Source organism: Lacerta agilis, chromosome 11 (genome assembly GCF_009819535.1).
Source record: "Lacerta agilis isolate rLacAgi1 chromosome 11, rLacAgi1.pri, whole genome shotgun sequence".
Classification (NCBI taxonomy): Eukaryota; Metazoa; Chordata; class Lepidosauria; order Squamata; family Lacertidae; genus Lacerta; species Lacerta agilis.
In genome coordinates, this window is record NC_046322.1 from 19,191,230 (window position 1) to 19,203,772 (window position 12,543).

Sequence of the window (12,543 nt, forward strand, 5' to 3'; positions counted from 1 at the left end):
GGACTTGGGTAAGTAGCTAATAGATAATAACAGATTGCAAAATCATCAGCCTTTGTAGAGGTTATACATTAGTTTGTTTGGTTTTTTTTTTTAAAGGGACACAATTAACAAATCTCTGTATCAAAATTCTATTTCCAAACAAAATGAGAAACCAAACTGGCTTCTTTCGTGATGAGAAATATCAAAGTCACAGCATCGACATAGTCCCTTAAAGTATTTTGAACAAAATCAAAGTATTAACAAAACTACTTCTGTTTCCCACTACAGACACTGCAAAGAAGAGATACGCATTTATTCATTTATTTAGTGGAATACAATGTGAAGAGAGTGGTACATGTTGGCTTGATGTAACGTATTCTACTTAACTTGCTCTAACAAAATGAATCTCTTTATGGTTATATTGATGAACTATCCACAGCTTTCTAACGTTAAAGGAAAAAAAAAAGTAAAACAAAAAAAATCATATAGGTGTTTTTTCAGATTGAACGAAGTTGATAATTATGTTTAACTGAAGATCGCATTTACTCAGTGTAAGCTGTGAAAAAAGGAGCACTTCATTTTAAAAAATGTGCCCAATATTGCATTTCAGAGCCATTGTATATATTGCGATAAATGAAGAACATTTAAGATGTTGCTTTCAGACTGGCTCTCAGAAGTTATATACACATATGAATAATAGTGGCTGCAATCCTCAAGTCACTTACTTCAGAGTAGATCTGTTCACTTTAGTGTGATTAGTCTAGTCAGTGTTAAAGTGGGCAAGAATGGCAGTATCCACCTTGCCAGTGAGGGGTTATGAAATGTCTACCGAAAGAGGGCAAACAGCTTTATTCAGAATCATAGAGTTGGAAGGGAACTTGTGGGCCACACAGCCCATTCCCTGCTAAATGCAGGAAATCCTGGGCTCTAGAGTTAGAATCATAGAGTTGGAGGGGACCTTGTACGCCATGTTGCCCAATCCAGAGCTAAAGCATCCCCAACAGCTTGAATACCTCCAGTCTCACGTCTAGTCTACACAAACAGCAGATCACATGGTTAAACTGTTTCCAGGCTATACTGCCTCAGACCACTCTTTGAATATTCTCCCATGGAAAAGTCGAGTCCCTACACATTTAAACAAAAAACAAAAAACCACCAGGAAGAATGCTAGAAAGGAATCTGGTATCTCCCTGGTATTTTCATTTCTCTACACTGAGTATATACAGTATATGTTGATGCCCTCCGTAACAGACTGAAATGGCAAAGTCCAGGAATAGTTTTTATCACATGGTCTGCTCTTTGTATAAGCTATCAGTGATTCAGAGGCACTTTGCAGGGAGGGGGTTCCAGATATCACTATTTGTCTGAGTTGGTTTGAGAAAGGACTATGCAGTTCTCCCATGTTAGGTCCCAGTCAGACAGAGACACAAGGGCCTGTCACCAGCTCTCGACACATTGCCATGTGCATGGTGAGCAAAGCAAAGCTGGCTTGAGGTGCCTTATACGTCATTGGTCCTTTTCAGTGAAACAAAGAAAGGGATAAAATTAAAATGGCATAAAGCTGACAGAATGCTCTCGCCTGCTCCTATCTCAGAGGTATAGCTAAACCTCCAAACTATCACAGTGTTGACACGAGAGAGGCAAGAGACAACTACTCGGTCTTCCTGATCAGTCCCTGGTGTTTCTAGGGCTCGCTGCTGCCTGTTTTGCACGAAAAAGTTGACCACCCCACTTACATGTTCCGCCATTTTGCACTCAGCCATTGTTCCTCAGGTTTTCAAAAGGCAAGGAATGAGAACACAAGAGTTAATGCACAATGCTCTCATCAGATAGCAAATGAACATCCAACCCAACCCCATATCTTCAGCTAAGGACATATTCCCTGTTGTTTCCAAATGATTGTAATAGGGGCTACCACTAACTTTTGCTATTTCACACCAGTGGTATGTATGTTGTATCCAAAGCCAGTATGATGATGAAGAGCTGTAGGCCAGCTTCCAGATGTTACATAGGAGCAGCATGGGCCCACTCCTTGTTGGAATGTTAGTATCTTTCCCACAGAGAGAGATATGAAGCAGCTGCATCTCTCCAGAGGACCACAGGCAAGTTTTCATTACACTAGCAGAGCCATTCACTCTTACATCTTCTCCCTCAGGTCCTATGTAACATCTGAAGCTGCCCTATGTTAAAAAGGGAAGATTGTTCAGATTGAGGCTGCATTTTTTTCAACACCACATACACCTGGGCTCTTCTGAAATTGTTTGACTGCAGTCAAAAGATTTGGCTCTTTTCTGTCTTACTTTTTTTCAGGGGGGAGGAGGAGAAGGCAAATTTGTTCCATCAGATGTTAGCAGCTCCATAGACTTAATTCAGCTTTAGTCTGAAAACATAGGATCACACCAATATAAGATGCAGTTGGGTGCATTTATGGTCTGTTCCACAAAACCTGCCGAAGAGCTCTGATTAAATTTCAGCATCTTTGGGATCAGGTATTTAACTGAAATAAGTTGGAGAGAAACGCACACCTGGGTACCAGTTCAACTCAGCCCATTTCAAAACAGCAGCAAGACTCTTCAGATGATGCAGGATGAGAACTTTTGTTCCTGTGGCAGGGAAAGACTATCAGTGATGCTGACAAAAACCACACACACAAAAAGCACACAGGTCACGTTGCGGTTCCCATGCATATCTGATCCTATTGATTTTAAGTGCAAAATTAAAAAAAGGAAAAAAAAAGAAACCCAGTTTCAAGAGGAAAAACAAACAAACAAACAAACAAACAAGATCAAACAAAAACCACAGCCCTAAGCTTTATCTATTCTCTGCTCTTGGACACTTGCGTGAGCTTTTTGACATCTGACTTGGTCAATCTTGTGTGAAACACAGAGAAGGAAAAAGAACAACAACACAACAGGAAGCGACTGAGAAAATCCTTCAAACGAACAAACAAAAAAAGAGAGAAGAAAGATATTTAACATCCTATTAAATAAATAACTTAGGGAGAAGTACAAAAGCATGGCATGAGCATACAAGGCAGGGGGAACCATACTATTTATTTTGTTAGAACAGTTTTACTCTAATGTGCTTATATTTCTTAATCCTATTCATTTCTTTCACAAGACCGTTCCAGAATCTTCTTTATCGCTGCATATGAGGATCCATGAATTTCCAGTAAATGCTTGTGTGCCTAACTGTTCATGGGATCATTAGGCTTGAATGAGCAATGAAGGTCTTTGATATGAGTTAGTATTCCATAAATAACTTTCCCCCCCAACATCATTCCATACATTGTCTCATGTCCTTTAAGTTCTATCACGGAGATAAAAAATAATATTATTATTAATAATAATTTTGTTCACACTGGAAAGAGCTCCCATCCCATTTGATTCAGCTTGTGTCTTGATTATAAGATATGACACAGAACTAATTGGAAGTACTTCACGTGCCAGCAGAGAGCACAAAACCTTCAAAGGCTTCCCCCCTCTTTTCAATCAAGCAGACGTCTGCACTGTTTCTGCCTTTCCTCTTCAAGAGGATTACCAAGTATTCCTGACAAATGATCTTTGGTTCAACTGCTATCAATAGAACAGGCCCTTCATCTGTTGCTCGACAACCATGGGGAGAAAATGAGCGGTTGTATTTTTCCTCCTGGTTCTCTGTCCTTTCCTCGTGGCTCCCTTTCCGTTCAAGGCCACAAACATTTGCCTCCCGTTGTTTCTCCAAAACAGCGACGCGTACGTATTGTATCCGTTTTCTTCTATTCTCTCCTTTAGTTTGCAGTCATTGTTAAACTCCCTCTGTTTCACACACACACACACAAAAGAAACACATGCACAGAGAGAAGGTTAGAATGCAAAGCGATGCAAGAAAGAAAGAATCGGTAAACTTTGGGCACATCTGCACTGTACATTTAAAGCACTATTATACCACTTTAACAGTCCTAGAGAAACGTGTAAACTGTAGATTGTGTAGGGTGAGGATGTCAAAGAGCTGCAGTTCCTAGAACTCTTGACAAACTGCAATTCCCGGGATTCTCCATAACTGTTAATGTCATATAACAGTGCTTCAAATGCATGATGTGGATATGAACTTGCATGTACTTTTTGTGGGGCTGATTTTTACACGATTTCTTTCACAGGGTTGTGCCCCACACTGCAGCATTCATGCCTAGAAGGGGAAAAAAAAACTTAAGACTGCAGCTTGGCTCATGCAGGAAGCCACCTACCCAGTTGATTTCTCCCCATGTCAAATATTAGAGGAGTGTGGCATGGGATCTGGTCACACTGAAGCAGTATCCGCCCATCAATGACAGCGTGATGAGCATAAACTCTTAGGATAGTAGAGAAGATTCAGGCCACGTCTGCATTGGGCACATTCTGGCATCTCTCAGTACAGCCAATTTGCACAAGCCACACCACACTTGGTGTCTAGCTTGTCTCACACATTCTTAGCTGCACTGCTGTTCTTAAAGGGGAGGGGATGTATCTCTGGGGTGTAGCACTGGCTTTTCCTGCAGGTCCCAGGTTCAATCCCCAGCATTTCCAGGTAGGGCTGAGGGAGCCTCCTCTCTGAAATCCTGGAAAGCTGCTGCCTGTCAGAGCAGACAATACTGAGCTAATGATCTGAATACGGACCAATGATCTGACTCCGTATAAGGCAGTCAGTATGAGGTAGTTTCCTGTGTGGTGGGTTTTTCTTTTAAAAAGAAAGAAACATAGGAAAGTAAATTTAACCTAATTCATTTAAAATGCCTTCCTCCTGCTTTCCAAGGAACCTAACAAAATAATAATAATAATAATAATAATAATAATAATAATAATTTATTTATACCCCGCCCATCTGGATGGGTTTCCCCAGCCACTCTGGGCAGCTTCCAACAAACTATTAAAATACAACAGTCCTTCAGAAATTAAAAGCTTCCCTAAACAAGGCTGCCTTCAGGTGTCTCCTAAAAGTCTGGTAGTTGTTTTTTCCTTTGACATCCGGTGGGAGGGCATTCCACAGGGCGGGTGCCACTACTGAGAAGGCCCTCTGCCTGGTTCCCTGTAACTTCACTTCTTGCAGTGAGGGAACCGCCAGAAGGCCCTCGGAGCTGGATCTCAGTGTCTGGGCAGAATGATGGGGGTGGAGACGCATCTTCAGGTATACTGGACCAAGGCCGTTTAGGGCTTTTAGGGCCTAAGCAGTGGTACCATGTTTCCCCGAAGATAAGACATACCCATAAAATAAGCCATAGCAGGATTTCTATGCATTTGTGCAATATAAGCCATACCCCGAAAATAAGACATAGTGACACGCCGCCTCCCTTAAGACGGCCTGGATAGGCGTGGCTATGCACCGTACTGACGCGGAGTGGTTAAAATAAGACATCCCCTGAAAATAAGCCATAGTGTGTTTTCTTGAGCCATAGTGTGTTGTCTTATTTTCGGGGAAACATGGTACATACAGTGGTACCTCGGTTTGCGAACTTAATCCGTTCCTGAAGTCTGTTCTTAAACCAAATCCGTTCTTAAACCGAGGTGTGCTTTCCCTCCCACTGCCAGTGCCCTTCCACCATTCGGATTCCGTTCGTAGACTGAGGTAAAGTTCACAAACCGGAACACTACTTCCAGTTTTGCAGAGTTCGTAAACCAAATAGTTTGTAAACAGGACTGTTCGCAAACCGAGGTACCACTGTATGTGACTCAGACAAGAGAATAGGGATTGGCGAATTAGAGAATTTTGGTTTCTCTTTGTTTTTCATTTTCCCACTCTTATATTCTCCACATTCCCATATCAGTTTGTGATTTTTTTTAAAGTTCTCACAATAGTTCGTCAGTGTTATAGTGTGAATTTCTCCTAATATGCACACATTTGTATGCATTTTTTGCCCAATACACATTATTTTCCCCTTATAGACTGCCTTTTTGCATGCTATTTGCACTAATATCTGCACTTTTATGCAAACTTTACCCTAGTGAGTGCATATTTTCATAGACGCTACTTGCCAAGAGAACTGCATTGCAAAATTCAGAGAAGTGCAAATTTCGAAGTGTAGCTGTGTATGTGTGAAGTGAATCGTCTCTCTCCCCCATCCCTGCATGAGGATAGCTCCATGGAGGTTCTGTTGAGCATCAAGTCTATGAACTGATTTTGCCTTTGCTCTACACAAGCACATGTTCTGCACATGCCTCATATCTTATTGAAAAAACAAAGCTGGAAATCTTTGAGAGCTTTGCTTAGGAAAAATTTATTGAGGCTATTTTTCATATCCATCTGCTTATAAAAGCCAAACTTCTATGCCAGTCTGAATCCAGGCATAGGAAGTCTTGTTGGGAATAAAAGTTCTAACTGGAACATTCTGGAAAGGTTATAAAATAACCTGTTAATCATGGGTTTGGTGCTAAGGTACAAAACGTTCTGCATACCAGAGACAACAGGGAACTTTCACTATTTACCTCCTGGGTTTTTTTTAATCTCAATTCCAGACAGCCAAATCTGGATCATGAGCATGTGGGTCCCATTGTTCTGACTATATGACGGCCTCTGGAAAAATATGCAATTTTTAAATACCTATTTTGCAGGCAGGCATTCCTTCTTTGACTTATGGGAGGAGGAAAGATCAATTTCGAACACCTTTTTTTTTTAAAAAAAGTTAACATTGAATATTTTGTGGATTTTTAGATGTTTGGAGTTGAGACTGCAATCCTAATCACATTTACCTGGAAGTAAGCCTCCAAGAACTGAGTAAGATTTACTTCCGAGGAGACATTGTCAGGATTGCGCTGCGACATAGGAAGTCAACAGCTGGGCATAAATATGTTATGAATCAATGTCTAGCTTGGAGAACTGCAGCTTGATTAAATCAATCAATTAAATCATTTTTAAGAAGCCGAAATGGCACATCTGATTTGTTGGGCAACAATATAAATTATTTTTAAAATAGAAGTATTTTTAGAAATTGCAAGTGGCAGGCATTGTCCTTTTTTATGCAAACTGTGTGAGCTGATCTCAATTCCCACTTCTCTAATTAACTGCTGCAGTCCTGCTTTCACATTACGCGATGTTACACACTGTTGTGACAGACATATCATGGCCAGTTTGTTTGGCAAAAATGGTGAAAAGAAAACTGAACACACACCTGAGAATTACTTAAAAGCTTTTGATTATTTTTTTAAAAAATAATGTAGCTAGGCTTCAGTTTTATTCAAGATTTCATAACATGGCTTTCAAATTGTGTAGCTACTGAATGGCAGGTGTTTATTTTCATAGGCAGCAATGAGGCTTAAATGGCATGATAGTTCAGGGGCTGTTTAATCCAGGAAGCAAATATAAGCATTTCTTGAAATAATTAACACCCAGCTTCCTAGGCGAAATGAGCTGATGAGAGAATTCGCTCGCTGTTTCTTTGAGTCATGAGTGGATCATTGCCTACCCAAGAGTGAAGAGGTAGTTTTACCTTGAAAGGACGGACAATAGCTCAGTGGTAGGACACATGATTGGCAGGCAGAAGTTTCCAGGTTCTATCCCTGGCACCACCAGTTAAAGGGATCAAATAATAATAATAATAATAATAATAATAATAATAATAATAACAATTTATACCCCGCTCATATGGCTGGGTTGCCCCAGCCACCATGGGCGGCTCCCGACATACATAAAAACATAAAAAACTTCCCAATACAGGGCTGCCTTCAGATGTCTCCTAAAAGCTATATAGTTATTTATCTCCTTGACATCTGATTGGGGGGGGGGCATTCCACAGGGAGGGCACCATTGCCAGGAAGGAAAATAGTTTGAACTGGTAGGAGGTGGCTTCAGAGTTAGGGAAAGAGCCATAGCTCAGTAGACGGGCCCATGTTTTGGATGCCAAAGGGCCCCGTTCCAATCCCTGCCATCAACAAAAACTTCTGCAGTTTCGAGAGTTCCCTGGGAAGAAGGTTTGATGGTTAAGCCACTCTCAGAATTGTAGCGCTGGGAGGGGAACAGGATTCTCCTAACAACTCTGAGCACCCTTAACAAACTACAGCTTCCAGAAGTCTTTTGGGTAAGCCATGACGGTTTAGAGCGGTTTCAAAGAACTTTAGAACGTATGGTGTGAAGTGATAAAGCAGCTTCCTATAGTTCAGGAATTAGGCAGAGTGAATATGAAATATCGAAAGCTGCCTTAAACCATTGGTCCATTTAGCTCAGTAATGTCTACACCGACTGGCAGTGGCTCTCCAGGGCTTCAAGCAGGGGGGGGGATCTCCCAGTCTTACATTGAGATTGAAGCTGGGACCTTCTTCGTGCAAAGCTGTTGCTCTACCACTGAGCTATGGTCATGTATCATTTAGCATCTGGCACAACCTAGCAATGTTCATTGCATTAAAGAGGCAATATGGTTAAAACAGTTGGGCATGAGAGAAAAGTGGAAACAACTAGCTAGGGATTCCAACAAATTATGGGGCTTGGCCAGACAGCCACAAATATCTGTTTATGACATCTTCTTGGGCTGAGTTGTAGATCATCAGAAAATGATTGATCTAATGAACCTAGAAAAGGAGAGGAACTCTCGAACCGCTCACTACATTTGAAACTATTTTAATGGTGGCTAAAAATAGAGCAAACGGGTTGCTTTCTGAACTGTACAGAGCATTAATAGACTGGGGAAATTTAATAGGTCTGCAAAAAGTTTGGGAATAAGATTGAGGTGAGATGATAAGAGGATCAAGATTGGATATTTATATTTTTTAAAACCAATATTCTTCAAACCTTGGGTCCCCAGATGTTTTGGGACTACAATTCCCAACTTCCCTGACCATTGGTACATTGGCTTAGGAAGATGGGAGTTGTAGTCCAACAATATCTGGAGACCAAAGGTTGAAGAACAGTGGTCTAAAACTTCAGTAAACATGGCCTCAAATCAAATGCCATAATCTATGCCATCTCTGTTCAGAGATGATAAATTACTCCGGTAGCATTACTCTAGAAGTATTTATATATTACTCTAGAAGCAAAAAACCATCTGCTTCTGAAAACTAGTTAGCAGACTCTCTTTCAGCCCAATTCCAAAAACTAGTCCTGCTCAGTACAATGGGAGCAGGGTAGGAACAGTATACAACAGATTAAATAAATAAAGGCAGAGAAACATACTTACCGAACCATAGACTTTTCCATTCTTGTTCATGGCTAGATAATAGTTGCTGCTAATGGATTTAACTGCTACAACTCCAATTTCCACTGATGTTATCTCCAATATGCCTACAATCCAAGGAGAAAAGGAAAATGAGAATGTTTCAGGTCTAAGATTTGGAATCTCATCATTAAAGCAGGGGGAGAGAGGTGGGGGGGGGGGGCGGGAGGGCGGATGTTTTGGATAACTATGATAAAGAGCTAGAATTAAAATGGATCTTTTCAAACCTCACTCAAATCCTGTTAATATCCAGAGCGACTGACAAACCCGCTTCAGAAACTTTCACGGCAAGAATATACACAAATGTTGTTTCAATTACCGTGTTTCCTTTCCTATTCCTCTATTTGAAACTCCATAAATATTGAAATAGCTCAACCCTTCTTAGTGTAGATTTTCACTGAAATTTATCAAAAGAGACATAGGAACCACAGCATTAAATTAAATCTATAGCATATGGCAATAGAACGGCAGAGTCATCCCAAAACACAGAAACAGTGGTAAGCACTTTATTCCTTTTAGGACATTAAGATAAAACTAAATCTCCCAGCCATATAAAGCTGATACATTCACTCTTGGCAAGCGTGTTTGACATTCTGGGGTATAGTTAGGCTAACTCTGATGCCACACATTGTCTTGCTCAGTCAGATAACAGAAAAACCACTCCAGTCTGTTCATAATAAAATATGTTTAGCTTCCCCCCACCCACCCCAAACAACTATGGGCAGAGTTTCACAGGGATGGGCTGTGCGAACATGTCCAGCACTTCCAAATACACACTTTAAAAAGCAGATTAGCTTTATTGGCCATATACACAATACACAAAATATATCAACACCAATCTACCTACCTCTTTGGTCTTATAGTAGCTGTCTGAAATCTTGCATATCCATTTATTTATAACATGTTTACACTACTTGATATAATCAAAATCTCTAAATGCTGGTACCATTTTTTTTTAAGAGATGCATGGGTACAGATTACAGAGACCTTTGTGCTGTCCTAGACACTGTGTGTGAATTAGGACAAGCACAGTGGTGTGTCATATACGAGACCCTTCCTAAATCAGATTGTGCCCCTGCATCAATTTCAAAGCCAAGTTTCCTATATAGTCAAGTTTTTCGTTAAGGGTGGAGGAAGGGCGGAGTGCGAATGTGAGAATGAAAATAAATACAATCAGTGCTGACTTCTCCAGTTAGAATCAAATGGAACTCAATCTTCAAAAATGGACTCCAGAGCCACCGTTTGTTGGAAACGCTACAGTTATGTGGTTCAATGGTCATGGGGTGTGGAGCCCATCACATGTTAAACGCCGTACACACAGACTGGTGCCGCCTGGTATAATCTGACTCATGGAGATTACAGATGGCAAGGCAGTCTCAAAAAGAAAGGGGCAAAAAAAAATTCTGTCCATCTTAATCTATTTTTGTTAAATAGGAAGGAGAAAATGGTCAGCCTGATTATGTGCACTCTGCTGCAATCCACCGTTGGCAAATGGTAGGGACGGCCTAGTTGTTTCCCACTGTCGCTTCAGCTGGCATCTTTTCCCTGTCGTGATTGATATGCTTTTGGTCCTTCCCTTGTTAGACAGAAATGGGGAAGAACACAAGCTATTATTTCACAAGGACATGTTTGTTTGTTGTGGCTTCTGTTGCAATGCCAGGTTGGATTAATTCCTTACAGCATTAGCATTTTCAAGGAATTTTATTAGTTTATGCTCAAATGGTTTCAAATTGAATTATTATTTTTTTATCATATTATAGTTGTAAGGATTGCAACACATTAAAACAAACTGCAGTTGGATCGACTAATAAAGTATCATTTTTCAAATGTTTGTGAAACTTCTGGGTGCCGTAGAGTGGGAAAGCAGATTGTTTAAATCTGAAACTGGCAAGTGTTGAGGACTGGAATGATGCAGCCATGTATTTTGCTTTGATACAGCCGCTTGGCCCATGCGGTGCATTTTAGTACAATATATCATAATGCAACACTTTTCTAGAAACACTGGGTCACATCCTCACATTTATTCTTTATATCCATATTTAGGTAACCTAGAAGAAGCTCATCAGAAGTGAAGTTATCACATTTACACTGTATGCCACAGGAATGAAATTGGAATGTTTTTCCATTATGCTTGTTTAAATCAAACCAGAAATGATGCTGTCATAGTCTTGCTGCACCAGCAATACTGCAAACCCTTTATGGACTGGGCTCACAATTCCCCAGAGTAAACGAAAGGCAGAGTTTTAATGAACAATGAAAACAAATCCACAGTAAACTGAAATCTGGGGTGAATGCAATTAGGACAAGCAAATCTACTAAACCAGAAATGGAGAACCCGAAGGCCAGCAGTTGTTGTTGGACTACAGCTCCCAATCATCCCAAACCATTGGCCAAGTTGACTGGGGCTAATGGGAGCTGAAGTCCAACAACATTCAGAGGACCACAGGTTTCCCATCCCATCCCTGCTCTAAACTTATCTGCACCCAGCTAGTCCCCTCTACCTGCCACTGTCTTCCTTTTCCAACTATCCACTGACAAAATCCCTCCACACTCTCTTCAAATTTTCCCTCCAAGTTATATCCACCCTCTTCTACTCCAAACACAAGTCCCGATCTTGGGGTTTCATTGCATTAACTGTGTTGGTTTATGGTCTAGACCTGCAAGGTGCACACTATGTACTGTTAGACTATACAGCATTTCTAGCTTAATTGGCAAAAAGTGAGATGAATCAGGATTGTGGGCAATGTGGCTTCTGAGGTCAACTCTCAAGAGAGTGGTAAACTGGGAAAGCTGAACTCGAATTCATGCCAATAACTCCGTAGGTTGCATTAGCCCGGTCAATATTCTTGAGAGTAACAGGAAAAGGGTGTTGTGAAGGTGGCAGAGATAAAAGTAGAGTGAACAGAAGTGTGGTTTCATTTTCCCTATGTAATGCCAGACCTTCAACAAACAGGCATAACAAAGGCTTACAGAAAGTGGCAACAGTGTGGTGTAGTGGTTAAGAGTGGTAGACTCATAATCTGGTGAACTGGGTTCACGTCTCCACTCCTCCACATGCAGCTGCTAGGTGACCTTGGGCTAGTCACACTTCTTTGAAGTCTCTCAGCCCCACTCACCTCACAGAGTGTTTGTTGTGGGGGAGGAAGGGAAAGGAGAATGTTAGCCGCTTTGAGACTCCTTCTGGGAAGAGATAAAGCGGGATATCAAATCCAAACTCTTCTTCTTCTTCTTCTAACTGAAGAGCCATGCTTCAAAACTCTCAACTTACTCTCCTGAAGAGTGTGTACTCACTCTTGGTTCTTAGAACCTTAACTAGAATTTCTGGGCTTACGTGAGAAGGCTCAACCTGACAATCATTGATATTTTCTGTTCACTTTCACAATACTGCAAGATACACGAAACCCTAAAGC

General features: G+C 40.9%; 1 protein-coding gene across 1 annotated transcript in view; it reads right to left on the reverse strand.

Moving 5' to 3' along the window:
* Nucleotides 1–284: 284 nt before the first annotated feature.
* Nucleotides 285–12,543, reverse strand: part of FGF10 (fibroblast growth factor 10) — a 90,612-nt gene continuing 78,353 nt past the window's right edge. The window contains exons 2-3 of the mRNA XM_033164011.1: nt 9,098–9,201; nt 285–3,776 (exon numbers count right to left, since the gene is read on the reverse strand). Coding sequence (XP_033019902.1) covers nt 3,558–3,776; nt 9,098–9,201 — 323 coding nt within the window. The 3' untranslated portion in view covers nt 285–3,557. The remainder of the gene's footprint in view (nt 3,777–9,097; nt 9,202–12,543) is intronic.